The 18,361-nt window shown below is 41.3% G+C and overlaps 2 protein-coding genes across 2 annotated transcripts; one reads left to right on the top strand and one right to left on the bottom strand.

Moving 5' to 3' along the window:
• Positions 1–245: 245 nt before the first annotated feature.
• On the top strand, positions 246–2,008 carry LOC310779621 (placenta-specific gene 8 protein-like; the record flags this gene model as incomplete). Its single annotated transcript, XM_083640132.1, has 3 exons — positions 246–363; positions 1,116–1,303; positions 1,778–2,008. The coding sequence occupies 3 exons, from the start codon at positions 246–248 to the stop codon at positions 2,006–2,008; spliced, it is 537 nt and encodes a 178-aa protein (XP_083496258.1).
• A 1,368-nt stretch (positions 2,009–3,376) lies between these two features.
• Positions 3,377–12,652, bottom strand: LOC310779756 (cornifelin homolog A-like). The gene is made up of 4 exons (XM_083640248.1): positions 12,271–12,652; positions 11,335–11,453; positions 5,332–5,486; positions 3,377–4,075 (listed from the first exon to the last, which is right to left on the bottom strand). The coding sequence occupies exons 2-4, from the start codon at positions 11,438–11,440 to the stop codon at positions 3,956–3,958; spliced, it is 381 nt and encodes a 126-aa protein (XP_083496374.1). The 5' UTR covers positions 11,441–11,453; positions 12,271–12,652; the 3' UTR covers positions 3,377–3,955.
• Positions 12,653–18,361: the final 5,709 nt, after the last annotated feature.

The following is an 18,361-nucleotide window of genomic DNA, read 5'->3' as shown; positions in this document are numbered from 1 at the left end:
ATTAAAATGAGCCATATCATGTTACAGCACAATTGACGGAAGGAAAAAGCATTGTACGAGCGAGCGTGCCGGCAGCTTTGTTCAGTTATTTGGGCTTGAGGTCAACTTTGAGAAGTGCAGCGAAAGTATGAAGAATCCCATGAGAAAAATAAATAATTAAATCATTGTTCTCCCCCCCAAACCCCCCCCCCCCCCCCCCCACACACACACACACATTTCAGGCCTTCCTTATTTGAGAGATCACCATGGCAACAAACATTATCATCAACAGCCAGCAGACTCCTCAGGTTCCAGCTCTGATTGCAATCCATTCTAACCAGTGGAGCACCAGCATCTGTGGCTGCTTTGACGACTTACAAGTCTGTAAGTGTCCTTCTCTGCGGATCCTCATTTGTTGTCACTGCACCTCGGTATCAGTTTGCCTTGTAGCTGGCACACGCTATCTGTTTGCCTTGCACTGGCACATGCAAATTCTCTCAAAGTGAGATCTCTGTGCGGACTGGTTTTTAAAACTCATTGGGCTATGACTTTATTTTTTACCCATGTCAAGCTTTTGTATCAGCTGTTGATTGATTCTACACTAGGAAAGGGACAATGGATTTTCTAAGACAGTGGTTCTCAATATGGGGTCCGGGGGACCACCAGGGGTCCTTGAGAGAGTTCCAAGGAGTCCGCAGCAAATTGAGGAATTGTTAAAGGGCGACTTTGCCGATTTTCAACCAGCTTTGTATCATTACAAAATCAGTAGTATATCCGAAAACAGTTTTGCAGACCTGCATTTAGTTTGACAGTTATTGACAGTTAAGTTGAGTTAAGCTGTGAACCAGTGATGTCATTCATGCACAAATGACATAACTGCTCCACAACTTAACTCAAATCACCTCTCAATAACTGTCAAACTAGATGAAGGCCTGCAAAGCTGTTTACAGTTTTCTGATATACTACTGACTGACTACTATCAATTTGCCATATTGTAGTAGCCTACCTACAGTATACCACATAGCCTATAATATGTGTTGGTGAAAACAAAAGAATCCTTCTTACTGTATCGTGAGATCAAGCCCTTTATCAGTGCTAACTCATCTCTATCTCTGTTCCACTTTCCGCCTCATCAGGCTGCTTTGCCTACTGGTGCTTCCCTTGCTTCGCCTGCAGCACCACCTCAGAGTTTGGAGAGTGCTTCTGTCTCCCCCTGCTGGACGTGCCGTGTGCCATTGTCCAGATGACCACCCTAACCCCATTGGGAACGCCGGCTGTGTCCATGGCCATGAGGGTTGCTGTGCGTACCCGCTATGGCATCCAGGTGCGTTTAGAGAAAGGAAGAATTTTGGAAGTCTTTTTGACCTGTAAAGCAATGATGTAGTGGCATTCATTTATAGTTTGTCCAATTAAAAAAAACTATACCACATAGGGAGCCAAAGCCACACCCTCTCCCGGTTTAGGCATACGAATCAAGGGATTTCATCCAAGATTATTTTTTTCCATGGACATTTTGTAAAATGTTTATAAAAATTGTTTTACTTGGTCAAACCAATTCAGCTATAGAATCAGGTGAGACCATAAACCATTTCACTTGGACCAAAACTGAAAATAAATAAACTAAAGCTTTGCAGAATCCAGATGAATTTACAGCCACTTGCATTCTTTCATTTTCTATTAGACCTATTTATCAAAATCTTACGGTTCCTAGGAATTAGCAACATAGGCTCATATTATCCTACTCTTTTTCTCTCTCTTACAATGCTGTTATGCTATTTCTCGATGACTCTTTTCTCAGGGGGACATGGCAGGTGACTGTGTATACGCCACCTTCTGCAACATGTGCTCCTGGTGCCAGATGGCCAGGGAGATCAAGAGACGGAGCCAGACCCTCACTGTCATCAACGCACAGCCCACTATGATGGCTGCCCAACCCATCATAGTGACCGCCCAGCCAGGGGTCATCACCTCCCAGGCCATGCTGTCCTCAGCTGTCACTCAGGGTGTCCTGACCTCCAGGATCATGTGACCTCTCACACTCCCCAAATCTCACCAGTTTATTGTCTAAGCCTCTGCATGTCATGTGTTACTATGCAATCTATTCAGCTCATGTGAGTGTCAAACTTTAGTGAAAACGTGTTACTCCCGCCTCTAGTACTGCAGGAAGTCCCTGCACTTCCTGGTTCCTATATGTGTAAAAGTCAATGGGATTTTTGTATGGGAATTTCGGTTAAATGCATGAAATAAGGTCCGTGGTTAACAAAAGTTTATGAAACTGCGAACTTTGTGTTCAGCAAGATACTCCTCACAAATGTGGACCACTTTTAGGATTTTCGAAGAGTAAAAGTGCGTGTGTTTTTTACACGTAGGAACCGGAAATGCTAACAGGTCTTTCGGACTCATCCCTGTGGTACTCTATAAGGGCTTTGAACGTAGCCTACCTTCTGGCAACCCATGTTGGACATCCTCAGCGTGGGCAACAGTGGTTGTGAAAAGCTGATTCTGTTTCTAAACATACTTGTCTATATCCAGTGGTGGAAATTGCCAGGCTTTTTACTCTGGGAACCCTACTTACAGTACGCAGGGTGAGGGTTTCCAGACATTGCGTGGTGGCCCTGAAGCGTACTAAGGACTTAATTCGGCACAAGCGCCTCGGTCCTGCAGTCATATTGAATGTGAAGCAGTGTGGCCTCCGCCCTGCGCGAGTTACCCTGAGCTTGTGTTGTTCCAGCCTGGTTGCATAAGTCCACAGAGAGGCAGAGGAGACTAGAGAGGGAAGGAGACTGCGGCTGGCTCACACAGAGAGAGAGGAGAGACGGGGGAAGGCTGCAGCTGGCTGATATGGCTGCTCAGCACTGACTCGTGCTGTTGTTGTAATCACCCCATCTCACTTTATTTCCCCTCTGCTGTGACCTTGCCCTTTCCTCCCTCGCTCCCTCCCTCCTTCCTCCTTTCCCCGCCACTCCCCTCCAACGCTCTCTGGCTCCGTTCGCACTGCATCTGATGTTTTCAGATCAGTGTGACCGACAAAAAGCTGCATTTTTACATTTTCGATGTGTAATCTGTGGTCTCTCAATTGACCAAATAAAGGTAAGAGTTGTAAGAGTTGTAAGACTTACACAGTATGCATTCATAGTAAATACAACTAGTAGAATGTATCATAATTAGGGGTTTATTCTCTGTAATAATAATAATAATAATAATAATAATAATAATAATAATAATAATAATAATAATAATAATAATAATAATAATAATAATAAAGGTAATAATAATAATAATAATAATAATAATAATAATAATAATAATAATCCAGCACTCAAAACATTTGGAAGAATTTCAAGAATTTTTCAATGTAAATGTACAAGAAACAGACCAAGGTAAATTGATTATCAGGATGAGAGTGAACGGACTTGCGATATGTATTATGTACATTAACATACAAATATTCAGGTATAGCCTATACACACACACACACATATAAACTCTTGCATTTTTATTGGAATACAGTGTAACACGAATCACTAGAGTGCTGGTATGGTTTCATTTGATTCATTTCAGAAATCTGTTGATGGAACGTCACACAGGCCAAGTGTCTGCTCTCCTCCGTAGTGTCTCTCATTAATCTACATTCCATCAACACGCACGAATGTGCTGATCCTCAATCAGCTATTTGGTGGCATTCCTCAGAGGCAGACGTGCTTGAAACAGGTCAGAAGCCAGTGTCGGCTTGTATGCAGTGGTGGTGGTGGCGGCAGATTAGCGTCAGGGAGAGAGAATGCAGCCTCTTCCGAGACAAAATAGCATTCCCCTGAAGGAAAGGAAACACCATGAGACGTCTGTGGTGATCTTGGTATAAAGTAAGTCAATGGAGGTACAGATAAGGCAGAGGAGTACAGAGGTCCATGTCTTGATGATGATGATGATGATGATGATGATGATGCTGCCAGTGAGGATGGTTGCGGTGGTCCGTTTCTCAGGCCCTTGTGTTGATGATAGTGATCGGACTCATCCTGGTTTTCATTTCTCTTGCTATTTGACACCAGCTGCAGGGCCCGCAGCAGCAGGCCAAGACACAGTCATTACAAACTGTACCCTATTGGAGGGAGAGAATATGTTAGGTTGCAAAGTGCAATGCATTCAGGGTTCAGATTCCACATTACAGCCGATTAGGATGCTACAATCAGGTTCTGCTGTCATTAATCATTGTCAGAGTCCAACTAAACAAATCTGATCTGAGGTGACAATCCTTCAGCATGGAACACAGTGTACCGCAACTCTTCTTAATGACCATAGTACCGAGTTTACTCTGGGAATGTAAATACAGCCTGAGTCTACAAAGGAAAGGTCATCAAAACAGGTTTAAGATAGATCAGAGATCAGATTAATGCTGGAGTTAAAAGGCTTGTGTCTGGGAGCTCTACACTGGTAAACACTATAGTATGCTTTCTAGTATTTGAGGTAGTTGAGGTGGACTTCATATCTTGCCAGACTCTTAAAAAGCCTACAAATCAAGTGCTTCTTCTGCTGCTTTTTCATGTTTTTAAACTGTAATCAACTCCTACTTTTTCCGGTCTGGTAGAGACACGTTTCATACACAAAATGGGAATACCCATTTTGGGAGGCAAGGGCTCAAAACTAGAAGGCACTCAGAAAGACCGCAAATGACTGAAAACCTAATGCTGAAATACTCTCCAAACATGCCATTCCACCCAAATATATCATTCCTATCACTTAGATTTAAAAGTTAAATGGAATCAAGGCGATAAAGACTCTGGTAGTTTATGGCTTAAAAAAGTTGAATGGCAGAAAATCCAGAGCTTGATCACCACCAAAATCAAATCAATTGTTTCTTAGCCCATTTGTCCACCGGATTTCATGGAAATCCATTGATAACTTTTTGAGATATACTGCTGACAGACAGGCAAACTAACTAAAAGGGGTGATAACGTGCAGCAGGGATAAAAAAAAAAAAACCGAGCTTGCACAAAACCTTGCTGTAGGTGGGGTACCCTGTGGGTGCCTTGTTTTGAGTGGAGATGATTGTGAACTATTTATACGATAAATAAACAAATAAACAAATCAATCAATCAATCAATCAATCAATAAAATACATGACTGAACTCTTATGTAGGAGAGCCATGAGGGGCAGGAAAAAGTGGTGAGGCATCTAGCTCCCTTTGGACCCTACTTACGCATGCACAGTCTTGGGTGGAACACCTGGGATGAATTCACATTAATTTACACACAATGGTCAAGAAGGTGAAATGACTACTGAACAAAGCATGCCTCTCTTCTGACATATGAACTAGGGGCCTTGGGTAGCTGTTCATGAGTTCAATGTGTCTGTACCTCGATGCCATAACGCTGGCGCACCGACACCCTGAGGGACGTGGTGATGGGAGGGATGATTCCAAAAGCGTCCAGCAGAGGGAGACAGATACACTCGCCGGCCTCGTAAGATGTCTTACAGGTGAAGCAGGGAAGACACCAAAAGGCCAAACAACCTGAAAAGGCAAATGAGTGACATAATTTGTTCAACAGTTGGGGATGCGCTCATAATTTATTTATCTGTTTTTATATAATTTATATAGTGCTTTGATCGATTGATGATTAGGTGGCCATGAGGGAGGGAAGGCCTGTTTTGGAAATTTAGCCAGGGCACCAGGATTGCACCCCTACACTTGCGAAGAGTACCAATGGGATAATGACCACAAAGAGAGTCAGGACCTCGGTTTAACATCTCATCCGAAGGATGGTGCTCACTCAAAGGACACAGATTCCCTGTCTCTGCCCTGGGGCATTGGGGATGGGGATGTAATTAATGAGACCAGAGGGAAGAGCGCCTCCAACTGGTCCTCCAGCACCATGCGGTCTCTCATCCAATCACAGCCAGACCTGCTTAGCTTCCCCCAGCAAGTCAGTGACGGACAGTACAGGAAGCCATGGTGCTGCCCATACAAGAGGTTTCAGAGTTTGAGAACATCAGCTACTGAAGCCATATCCAGATGGATTCACTTGTTGAACATGTAGTGAGTGACAGAGCAAACCTCGTGAAGCTGTATGCAAATCATGTTGCTGTATCGGTCTGCACCTGTCTATTTATCAAACATGACATCTCAGTAGTGTCTGAGATCTCATGTTTGATGTATAGACCACATCCATGGTATAGATGGACACGACACCTCAGACACTATACTGGTTTGTTTTTGATGAAAATTTGGCACTTGTAGCGGAAAAACCCCTAGAGGTGACCTTTCAGGTCGCTTATGGAATATTTTAAAATATCCAAACTATATTAACCCAATAATATAGCTCGATGCGATACCAAAATATTATCTCCTTCAAGCACTTTTGATGCCCGGGGAGAAAAACCCTCATCCGGTATACGAGAGTTCCCTACAAGCCACTATATATTACGTCCCTCGTAGGTCCTGACCTTATAACCCTTTATATTTAGACTCCGGCTTCTCTAATCTAGCTCGAATCGGTCAGACGTGGTTTTTTCCACCTTACTAGCCTACGGAAGCTCCGGAGTTCAGAGTATATAGTTAATCTTTCTATCGATAAATTTATCATTCACAGATAGTAGGGGTTAATCACTCTTCTTTTTATACCCGCTGATTCACACAACAAATATTCTTCGATTAGCAATCACCAGTATTTAGACCAGAGCTCTGTTTTGTCAAGGATTAAAACTCAAACACAAACCCCGGCTACGATAACCACTTCCAGCCGTGTCAGACTTAAAAAGTCTGTCACCAACCGGTCCCAGCTATCCAGGGCACTCTCTCCTGCTTAAGCACAATTGTTACAAAAGCAATCACACGCCTTAGAGAGATGTTCTACCTTAAACCGGGCGGAAAAATGCTACGTCCATTTTTCCACTGCGACTAGTCACCCTCATTACATTCAACACACTCAAGGGAGGGGGTCACGCTTAGCGTGTGCCCGCGGCCCTTATTGGGCCAGGTATTATACCTAAGGCTTAAAGGTGCCTCTGGTGGGAATACTCACTGCTCTTGAAGCGAGGAGAACCTCAAAATGGTATCGGCAGGAAAAAGGAGTGAAAATAGGTTTAAAAAAATATTTATTTCAAAATCAAAAAATAAAAGTTTTACAAGATATAAAACAAAGTTTTTCGTTCAAGACAAGAAGTCCTAAAATATGAAAAAGCTCTGAAGCAGTCTTCCCAAGGAGTGTTCCAAAAAGTGATCAAGAATGATGAATTCTGAATCTTCTGTGGGGCTTCTCCCATATTTATACAAGATTCACCCCGTTCCAATATGCTAAAACCCTCCCCATACATGAGGCCGGCTTCCCATGAGCTCATTTTGATCAGATGATGGCTGGAGCAGGTGTTCAGCTCTGGCTTTCTGCCTACTAGTAAGCTAGTTAGGGGTTTTTCTGGTTATAATGACTAATTGCCCCCCTCCCAGAGAAATGTGACTTGTTCCATCCAATAGCCAGCCCGGGATTTATAAATCCACCTATTCTGAGGTTTCTTAAGTTCATCCATCTCTCCGGGGACCTTGGTGTACATAGCTAATATGGCCTTGACCTTAATTGACACACGTCACTCCCCCTGTTATCTGACAGGTCGCATCATTACTCTTCGTGCAGCGGGGGAATACAATGGACTCTCTCACAAACAGCGCAGAGCAACGATACATTTTCTTTAAAAAAGTGTGGGCAGGTGTTCGGTAGACCCGTATAAGGGCCTTGTGGACTGCTCTGTTTATCCGCCCCTCCTCTACCTACTTTGAACAACAGAAGATAAGGGTAAACAAAGAAATACAAAGGCTAAACAAACAGTGTAGTTTTCTCAAAAAACATTACCTAAGCAAGCATATACTCTTAAATTGTGTGCTAGGTCGCTCTGCATAGGTGCCCCCCCATCTCACCATCCCCCCTCCTCTGGTTGTACACCTAGAGGTTGGACAGTAGATGAAAAGCACCCTAGCAAAGCGCCCAGGCAAAAACCATGATCCCATCCTTACAGCATCTCTTGCACTCACTAACGCGGAAAACGAAAGTGACCTCAAGTAACCTCTTTCCTCTTCCTGCACTTGGCAAGAAGGGGAACCCACTGTCCGTTCTCAGAGCAGAGCAGAGCAGAGCAGAGCAGAGCAGCAAAGCAGTTCTAATGCCATTTTTTTGACTTGAAATACATCCCCCCCAGCTGAACAGTAATAGGCCACAGTGTTTGGAGCAGATATAAACCAATACAGCATGATATTCGAAGGTTATTATATAAAAGCCAATGCTATCTTTTTAGCCTAATTTTTATAAGCAAACATAGCACGAATAGCACACCAGAATAAAATAAGTAATTGTATTGGAACAAAAGGATAAACAAGCCCGGTTATATCTCTTCTTCTCATGTACCAAATAAGTGTAGGGCGCATTGATTTAAACTACACTATGGACCATAACAAGCGTTTAACGAGTTAGCATATAAAAGCAGTACCAAGGGCTTACTATAGTAACCCCAATATCACAAATCTCTACACACTGCAGTCCACCATTTAAAGCACCAATATTATAGGAATCTGGTGAGCAGCAGCTACAGCGACCTCTGCTGCCACAAGTGGTAATTACAGGATGCTAATAAATACTTTCCCCTGTTTGTATGTTCAGATACTGTATCACCCTTATTTTACTGTTTCTGCTTGTATTTGTGATTATATAATTGAACTGATGGCTGATAGTATTGTGTTATTTATTTAATTCTGTGATTTTTTTAATGTTTGGACCCAAATATTTTTAATATTTTGTCAATAAAACTAACTAACTAACTAGGCCTACTCTCTACTCTGCTTACCTTTCTGCAGTGTTTATAACTGATTAGCTGGGAAATAAAATCACTCCAAATATCCCCAAATGTTGTTGTGTCGACTTGTTTGATTGAAGAATAGCGCCGCTAATCAAGTACAGCTAACTCAGAGAGCAATAAACACATTTCACTTCCTATACGTTCTTCACAATAAAAGCATCCCGTTAGTTTGTCAGCAGAAAGCAGGAGCTGCAGCCAGGAAATTACATCCAGGTAATGGATGCATCAAAGTTACTGAGGCTGAGGCACCATTCTCCATATTACATATTAGTGTAGAATCAAAATGCTTTAGAAGGTCTTATATTAAAGGTCCCAATTCGTGCAGCTGTAACCTCTTAAAAACGTGTGTCGTCTCTGGTCCATAAAACATGATTCTGGATTAATTTGTCGAAAATATAGCGACCCCGTTTGTTGTGACGGAGTTCTCACTTCCTCATCTCGTCGCTTCCCAAGAATGGTCTGTTTCTATAATATATTCACAACTAACAGTTCCCATTGGCCGCTGAGGGAGAGCCCGCCCCAGGCTCCCAGCGGCCAATCAGATTAGCGTCTGTGGACCAGCACGCTAGGTTGCGAGCTATCGCTAACTTAACGGTTGCTACGCTAAAGAGGACATCTCAAAATGCCTAGACTTACCGAATGCACCTCCGCAGTTGCTGGATCACGTACAGTTGGCGTCGCTCCAGCTAGAAGTGTTAATTTTGTGGCTATAGACAAAATGGTGCAGGTAGCTTGTGTGAGAGAGACCCGCGCAGTATGCTTGAGGACCATCGTGACGTCCCGATACCCCGTCTGGGGAACAGAGCGTTTGGGGGTGTGGCTTGAAGGAGGCTGCAGGGGGAAGCTGGATAGGGACAAATCCAACTGTGGCAGTTCTGAGCTTGTGACCACTCATTACAGGGAGGGATGACAGCAGTATATATGCATTTTCAAGTAAAAACAGCTTTTGCACGGAATGGGACCTTTAAGGTAAAATAGTTACATATTGGGGCTTTAACATCACACTGATTAGGCTAATGGTGGTGGTACTCTAACTAGGTCAAATGTTTACCCTCCATACGATCATAACTGCTAGTCCTTTGGTCCAAAGGTGGTTTTCATTCAACTTGGAGAGAGTATGCATCTTCGCACTGTGTATTGGTCATTAAAAGCTAACTGACCTGATGGGGGCGCTATAATGAAGGTAAACATTTCTAACTTTGAAAGGCCATAACTCCTGTGCATAGGTCCAATGGAAATTAAACTTCCTTCACGCATTCAGCTATCCTTACAAATTGCACCGGTTGGTCTTCGTGAAAATGTCAAACCTCTCCACCACCTGTTCGATTTGGATTAAATCTGATCCATCTTTACCGATTGGCTCAAAGAGCCCCTGCAGCATTCATGAAGGATGACATGCTTGTTGTACTTGGAAAAAATATGCATCAGATAGTGTTTTCATGATCATACAGCGCATCACCCTGGAATGGTAACACTTAACAACACCCAGATGCTTCGCTGAACCCACTGCACTCTGTTAGCATTCCTAATGCCAGATAAGTGTGAAACTGATCAAAGGTATGTTGTCAGATAGAGAATGCATGTTCCTGTGGCAAGTGCCAACGTCACGACATGTCTTGTCTCATAATAGGCTACATCACATACAAGCAGTGTTGGGGAAGCTACTTTGAAAGCATAGCTTAGGAAGCTACCAACTACTTCACCATGGAAGTAATTGAAACTACAGCAAAGCTACCCTGCGAGAAATGTAGTTTAGGAAACTACAAGTTACGCAGAAAAAGTAGTTCAAACTACTTTGTAAAAAAAAACATTCAATTGACAATGTACATGTATGAAATAAAATATAATAGCCTACAAAAAAGCATAATGCCAGCAAAAATAAGCCTTTCCATTGAGTTCATTGACACCCAATACATGCAATGTTATACTTTTGTTGTAAACAAATCTGGGTTCTTCTGGGTTTTGTTTGATCAGACAAATAAACAGTAAAGACTTGACTAGGATTGGTTAAGGTTAGGGTAAGAATATCAGGGTAAGCCAATCAGAGGCAGCATTGGCTTTGTGTCAAGAAGAACAGTAACGTTAGTGGGATCCTCCTCGCTGCTTTCACGGTCTATGCTGCCTTCAAAGCAATCAGGGTGAAAGAAAAAGAGGCAGTCCTATCAAAGGGGGTTCTGGTTCAACAGTTATGGTAAAATAAAATAAATATGTATATTCCTTTCATTTTATTGCCCAAAATTGTAGTTTAGGTTGAGTACTTAAACTACACAAAAATGACCAAAAAGTACTGTAGTTTAACTACGATAGTTGGCTCACTACGCAAATATGAATGTAGTTGAACTACCAGCAAGCTACTGCTAAATGTAGTTTAACTATGTAGTTCAACTACATGTAGTTCACTACTCCCCAACACTGCATACAAGACTGTGGTTGAGAACTAGATACAGTAGCTCTAAACCCCTCACTCCTGCAACGACTATCAAATCTACGTATATGCTTGGTCGACTGGCTTCACTTACACTGGGGCAGGTCCTCGCCACAATCACAGATGCCAGAGGTCCATTCGTTGGACGTGTTGGTCATGATGAAGGGCTTGGGTTGGTTGACGACCGACATGGCAGACATGTGGCATCAGCTTCTAAAGAAATCAAATTCACAAGCAATTGGACAGGCAACATGCTGAAAAACCTGTGCTGTATGAGAACTTAACGAGGCACGTGTGTTTGCTGGTGTTATAGTGTTCCAGGTCAACATTTTATTTTTAGAATGACTTTCATGTTCAGTGTCTGAAAGCAACAGTAGTAGACACAACAATGGGATATGACTGCAGTAGCCGTATATTTAATGCTCTGCAAGGTGTTATTATTGCAGAGGTTAGGCTACTAACTCAATTAACATTTTTCCAGAATATGCAATGTGAGGCAATGCACAGCGAGGGTGCATACGATAATTATTACACTCTCCCCAACAAATTCCGAGCCCCCAATCATCATATTAGTAGAGTGCTTAAAGCCCCTTCCTATGTGTTCAGGGGTCAAAGGGGAATTTTTTATTATCATCATCATCATAATAATAATCATCGTCATCATCATCATCATCATAATGATGATGATGATGATGATGATTATTATTATTACTTTTTTTATAGCCCAAGTCTTTTATGCTTTTGTCTATAGCCGCTCTGGTAGCCAATTCACTATTGTGTATTGGTTTTCATTGGTTCATTTAACAATTAGATGAACCATAGGCCTATGATGCAGCAGCTTATTTGATGAGGAAATAATGTCAATTATAATACCAACCATTCAATTTGAAACTATATTGCACCATATTTAAATTTAAGTAAACATTTTCCATGTGAGTTGCATCCTACAGTTGATTTTGCATACTGCCAATATGTCTCTATCACTGTTTGTCATGATTGTTCAGTGTCTTACCGCAATTAGAGGCCTTACCTTGGTTTTCGTCTAGGAAGAGGAGGTGGAATTTGCTCAAATCCCAAACCTGGATGACTGAGCATCTGCAAGTGAGCGTAGCGTCTTATAGACGAGAGGAAAAGCGGTGAACGTGTTTGGTGTCACGTTCACTGACACTGACTGGTCTGTCCAGTTTGGCATGCATGATGCTTGAGACAGTCAGACATCAAGACAAGGCTAACTTGATCACATTTCATAAACAAGTCAAATACAAGATATTGCACGCAGTCACGCAATGTGATGTCTGTAGAGAGGAGAGGAAGAGCGGTGAACGTGACACCAGAGGACGTATGTCGACTGGTCTGTCCAGTTTGGCCTGTGCAGTCCTACATCAGATCGTCTGAGCTTCACACATTCCACTAAATCTGAGGCATCACCACACGGCATTTATGACCTCATATTTAAATATTGACCTCTCCCTGCCTTGGTGTGTGTGATAAGAAGACAAGCGGACGTACAGTACATTTTTCAACATCCTCTATGCGTTGTTGTGGGAGTTGCTCATTGATCAAAATGAATACACATGCAGTACATACATACATGCATGCATGCATGCATACATGCATGCATACATACATACATACATACATACATGCATGCATGCATGCATACATACATACATACATACATACATACATACATACATACATACATACATACATACATACATACATGCATGCATACATACATACATACATACATACTGTACATACATAGACTACATACATACATACATACATACATACATACAGTACATACATGCATGCATACATATCAATCAATCAATCAATCAATCAATCATACTGTACATACATAGACTACATACATACATACATACATACATGCATACATACATACTGTACATACATAGGCTACATACATACATACATACATACATACATACATACATACATACATACATACATACATACATGCATGCATACATACATACATAGGCTACATACATACAAACATACATACATACATACATACATACATACATACATACATACATACATGCATGCATACATACATACATACATACTGTACGTACGTACATACATACATACATACGTACGTATTGTATACAGACATACATACAGTACATACAGACAAAGACAGACAGACAGACAGACAGACAGACAGACAGACAGACAGACAGACAGACAGACAGACAGACAGACAGACAGACAGACATTGATATGTTCAGTCTGGTGTTTTTCTACAAAGTTCATTAGAAAAGATAACTATTTGCACCCTTAAATGTCCTTTTAGAGATTCATTCACACAATAAATATTTAATGATAGGTACATCAAGTTGCGCACATGACAACTGTTTACGCTGTGCAGATGTTTTTCCCTGGACATAGCCTCTAGTGGAATGTTTCTGATCTGAGTCACATTATGAAAATATTTCATTAAAGTGACAAGATTTGCATATCTTGCTTTCAGACTTGTAAAACTCACTTCCACATGCAAATATAAAGGCATCTAAATACTTGTTTTTAAAATCACGTTTTGTGGTGATTTAATTAAACTAGTCCTATTGTTATTAAAGACTTAAAGGAACACTCCGCCCATTTTCAACCAGCTTTGTATCATTAGAACATCAGTAGTATATCAGAAAACTGTAAACGGTTTTGAAGTCTGTCATTTAATTTGACAGTTATTGAGTGTTAAAGTGTGGACCAGTGACATCACTGGTCCACACTAACTCAAATTAATAACTCATTAACTCAAATCAACTCTCAATAACTGTCAAACTATTGATCATTCATCTAGTTTGACAGTTATTGAGAGTTGATTTGAGTTAATGAGTTATTCATTTGAGTTAGTGTGGACCAGTGATGTCACTGGTCCACACTTTAACACTCAATAACTGTCAAATTAAATGACAGACTTCAAAACAGTTTACAGTTTTCTGATATAATACTGATGTTCTAATGATACAAAGCTGGTTGAAAATGGGCAGTGTTCCTTTAACCGTTTTTAAATAAGTACGATTCAACTGCTGGTCTGCTGCTTCCTTATCTGCTGGTGAAAGATAAATTCACTTGGAATGATTTTCCTGACTACACGGTGAAACCAGTTGGCAAGAATTCGGTTTGTATTGTGTGTGTTAATGAAGACTGATTAGATTCAGTGAGCTACTCTCTCTCTTTGATTTTGAGACACTGCCAACTGAGGCACTGTCACTACTACTGAGTCAATGTTCTTCTTGCTCCTCATCTCTCTCTCTCTCTCTCTCTCTCTCTCTCTCTGTTTCCTACTCTCTTCCCACCCTTCTCTCTCTCTCTCTCTCTCTCTCTCTCTCTCTCTCTCTCTCTCTCTCTCTGTTTCCTACTCTCTTCCCACCCTCCTCCCTCTCTCTCTCGCTCTCATTCTCTCCAGGAACTTCCCTTTATTTGGACAGTTTCAGATTGTGACCATATAGTCTGAAAACACAGAGGAGATAGAAAAAACTAAAAGTCACATATTGTCTCAAGTGAAGAGGGAAAATAGCATTGCCTACATTACATCCAGTGCAGCTTTACTAGTTCAAGATAAACTTACAATCTATGATGATGATGATGATGATGATGATGATGATGATGATGATTATGATGATTAGTAGTAGTAGTATAGTAGCAGTAGTATGGCTTTTGATTTTTGATGATTTGGTCATTAAATTAGGCAAATTAACTGATATCCTAAAAACAAAGTATGTTTTCAATCTAAGTTTAAAACTTTTGCACGTCTAAATTATTGTTACGGCATATATTATTTGTTCACAAACTGTTTTAAACAGGGTTTCCATACTTGCAGTGAAAGTGTAACAGACTGTCATGACAGGATCAATACATTTCGAGAAAAGGGCCACTGAAGAATTCTTGCATTATAAACTAAGGAGAACCTTATGGAATCATTAATCTTTGTTTGCTCTATGGCGCTTTTTGAAACAAACCATTGTATAATAATAATAATAAAAAAAAAAGTATACAAAATTACATTAAAGTGATGCTAACATTCTGTTTGGTTTCTCTCTCTGGGACCCTGCTGAAATCACTGAGGTAGCAGGGAGTGGCTGCACACTAGAGGAAGTGTGATTAAATCAACTGTTGTCCTCTGGAGATTGATGTGTCTAGACCAAGTGCGCCCCCTGCAGGGAGGTCAGAGCAGTGTATCTGGCTGAGGAGGAGGAGGAAGAGTTGGCGTGGGATGCTGCCCGTCGCTTCAGCTCTCTGGAGATCTGCAGCCAAGACAGAGGGTAGCAGCAGCACCCATACAGACAGTCGCTCCATACACTCCCCTGTAACACACACACACACACACACACACACACACACACACACACACACACACACACACACACACACACACACACACACACACACAAAAAAGATACTTTTCTGATAATACAGTACAGTAATGATAAGCAAAGGCATCATGTCACTCGAGCAACTGTGATGTCATTAGTGATGCCATAAGTAATTTCACTCATGCAGTTGTGATGTCGTCAGTGATGTCACTCGAGCAACTGTGATGTCAGTAGTGATGTCATAAATGATGTCACTCGAGCAACTGTGATGTCATAAGTGATGTCACTCGAGCAGTTATTCAGTTCATGGGACATGAATGCTACTGACGTGCAGTAATGTCAATAAGCGCTGGCTTGTTGTGCTACTTCGCTAAAGAAACACATTTTCCATCCCGATGGCGTCTTGTATGATGTTTTTTTATAAATTTGTAGTTCCATTTTGGGAAGCAATTTCAATTGTAGATATTGGACCAGCCTAAAATGTTGTAGCGATCCTGGGTCTGGGTGGATAAAGCGAGCACATTGGTCCTTGGCCAAGGGGATTGTCCCTTTGGTCGGGTGGTTAATGTGTTGGGCTTGTAAGTTGGAGACCTCGGGTTCAAAACCAGCCTCGCCTGTGCTGTTCAAGATTCAAGATTCAAGATTTTAATTGTCACTCCATGGTACAAGTATCACGTGTGAAATTCTTGTGCTGTGGACTCCGTTTACGACATAGTACAATTAGGCAACAAGCAGTGAGCAATAGGCAATAAGAAATAGGCATCAATAAGCAATACTAAGCAGCTATAGTAACTAAGTAACATATAGTAACTAAGTTACTATATGTCAATGCACATGAGAGATGTACAAGTAACTCCAGTGTTGTGTTTCCATCCTTCAGAATAACTGCGGCCAACATTGACACATTTTGGATATTTGTCAATGTAGAAAATTGTTCCTGTAAACTTGTTGAAGTGTCTGTGTATATCAGCTTTGAGTTGGCACTGTTATTTGGCTTGAGAAATAAAGAAGCTTCCCCTAAAAATAAAAATAAAGTTATTTAGGTATTATTAATAGCAGTATTGTTGTTGTTATTTACTTCTAAAATGTATCATAGCAATATTCTTTTTTCAATTAAGACAATACAGGCATAAACCTGTATTGTCTTAATATAAAAGCATGTCTTTAAAATGTGTTTCAAGACTTGATCTAAAAGACGGCACTGGTTTTGTCAGGTTTTGTCTTCTCTGCGTGTGGAAGTCTCCCTCTTTGGATTGAGTCAATGTATTTCAGCCCAGCCTTTGAACTCAGGCTGCAGGCTGCAGGCGGCGCCGTCAAGATGGAAAAGTCAGTGGGAGTGATATTTGATCGATCAATAAAGTCTGAGAAATAAGAAGCCACATCCTGACCTGGTTACATGTGCAGCCAACACCGACCGGTACAGATAATACCTCCTTTATGAATCAGCACTGCAACCTAAAGCCCAACAAATACTTTCTATCAGTTTTGGCTTCATGTGGTAATGCCAACCTCAAAAACCTGGTTTATTGACACTGTCTGGTATACTTTGGTGGTTCTAGCTTGGCAATGATGTATTTCTCAGTTGATCCAGTGAGTTTTGAAAAGGTTTAATAAGCCCACAAGGTACATTCTTTTGAAAAGGTTTAATAAACCCACCGGGTACATTATTTTAGGAGGAACCTCATTTCGTCCACATTGGGAATTTGATATTATTATTTTGTGTCTCAGATCCAAATCCGAGCATTTTCTTTTTTTTGTGACTATCTGTATTGTAACAGAGAAACTATGATCAGAACAGTCATTTTACATTTTCTAATTGTATTCGCTTAGTGTAAATTAAATAATGGTGAAGTTGAACAATTCATCTATTTGCTGTGGAACCACTGGAGCCCCCTCACGGATCACTGGTGGTCCCTGGACCCCATGTTGAGGACCACTGCTTTAGCACACTTCCCCAAATGATTAGATGAGGTATGATCTCAGCTGCTAGTTTGCATTGATACAAACAGGGCAAAAAACAAAAGAATCCTACTTCAACCAAATTACATTCACATAAAGAGGCAAAACAAGAATTGAAAGAACAGGATCACAATTATGACCATGTAGCCTAGACAAAATTAGAACACCGAAAATTAACAACGTGACAGATGGGGGTTATTTTAGGATATCATGGAAAAATGAAAACAAGTAGAGAAAGACAACATCGGCTTTACATAGAACAGAACACAAAATTCCCAACAAAATGAACACAATAATCAAAAGGACTAAAATGATGACTGCAAAGTCTGTGGACTATAGGGAATTAATTAATTCTGTGAACTAAGACATCATGTAACTAGCCTTTTAAACACCGTTTCCCTGGAGCATCACCGACATTCAAAGGAAGTGTATCCCATTAGGAGGGCGGAAAGCACTTCCTTTTGAACATCCCCTCATAATATGGGTTTTTAACGATCTTCTCCGCCCTTAATGTGACAGAATACTAGCTGCCTTGCTCTAGATGCACGCCGCAGAGCCTGCATGCGGGGACTTGTCTTCATAAGAAATAATTCTGCCATCTTGGTACTGTAGCTTGTGCTCTGCGGTACTGACAGCGATCCACAGCCCACTCCACCTCCAGAGGAGCCAACATTACCAACCACCTCCTTCTGCTATGGCAGCACTCCAGCTGCTGCCTGCCTGCTCTCCAAACCACTCCCACCTCCCGTATCTTCCCTATCCTCTTCATTATCCCAGGGTCTATCTGTTCATCTGAGATCAAACCTATCCTGG

This window comes from Poromitra crassiceps, assembly GCF_964638095.1.
Source record: "Poromitra crassiceps genome assembly, chromosome: 7".
In the NCBI taxonomy this organism is placed as follows: Eukaryota; Metazoa; Chordata; class Actinopteri; order Beryciformes; family Melamphaidae; genus Poromitra; species Poromitra crassiceps.
Note: the sequence above shows the minus strand (reverse complement) of the source record. Positions and strands in the feature narration are given on the sequence as shown.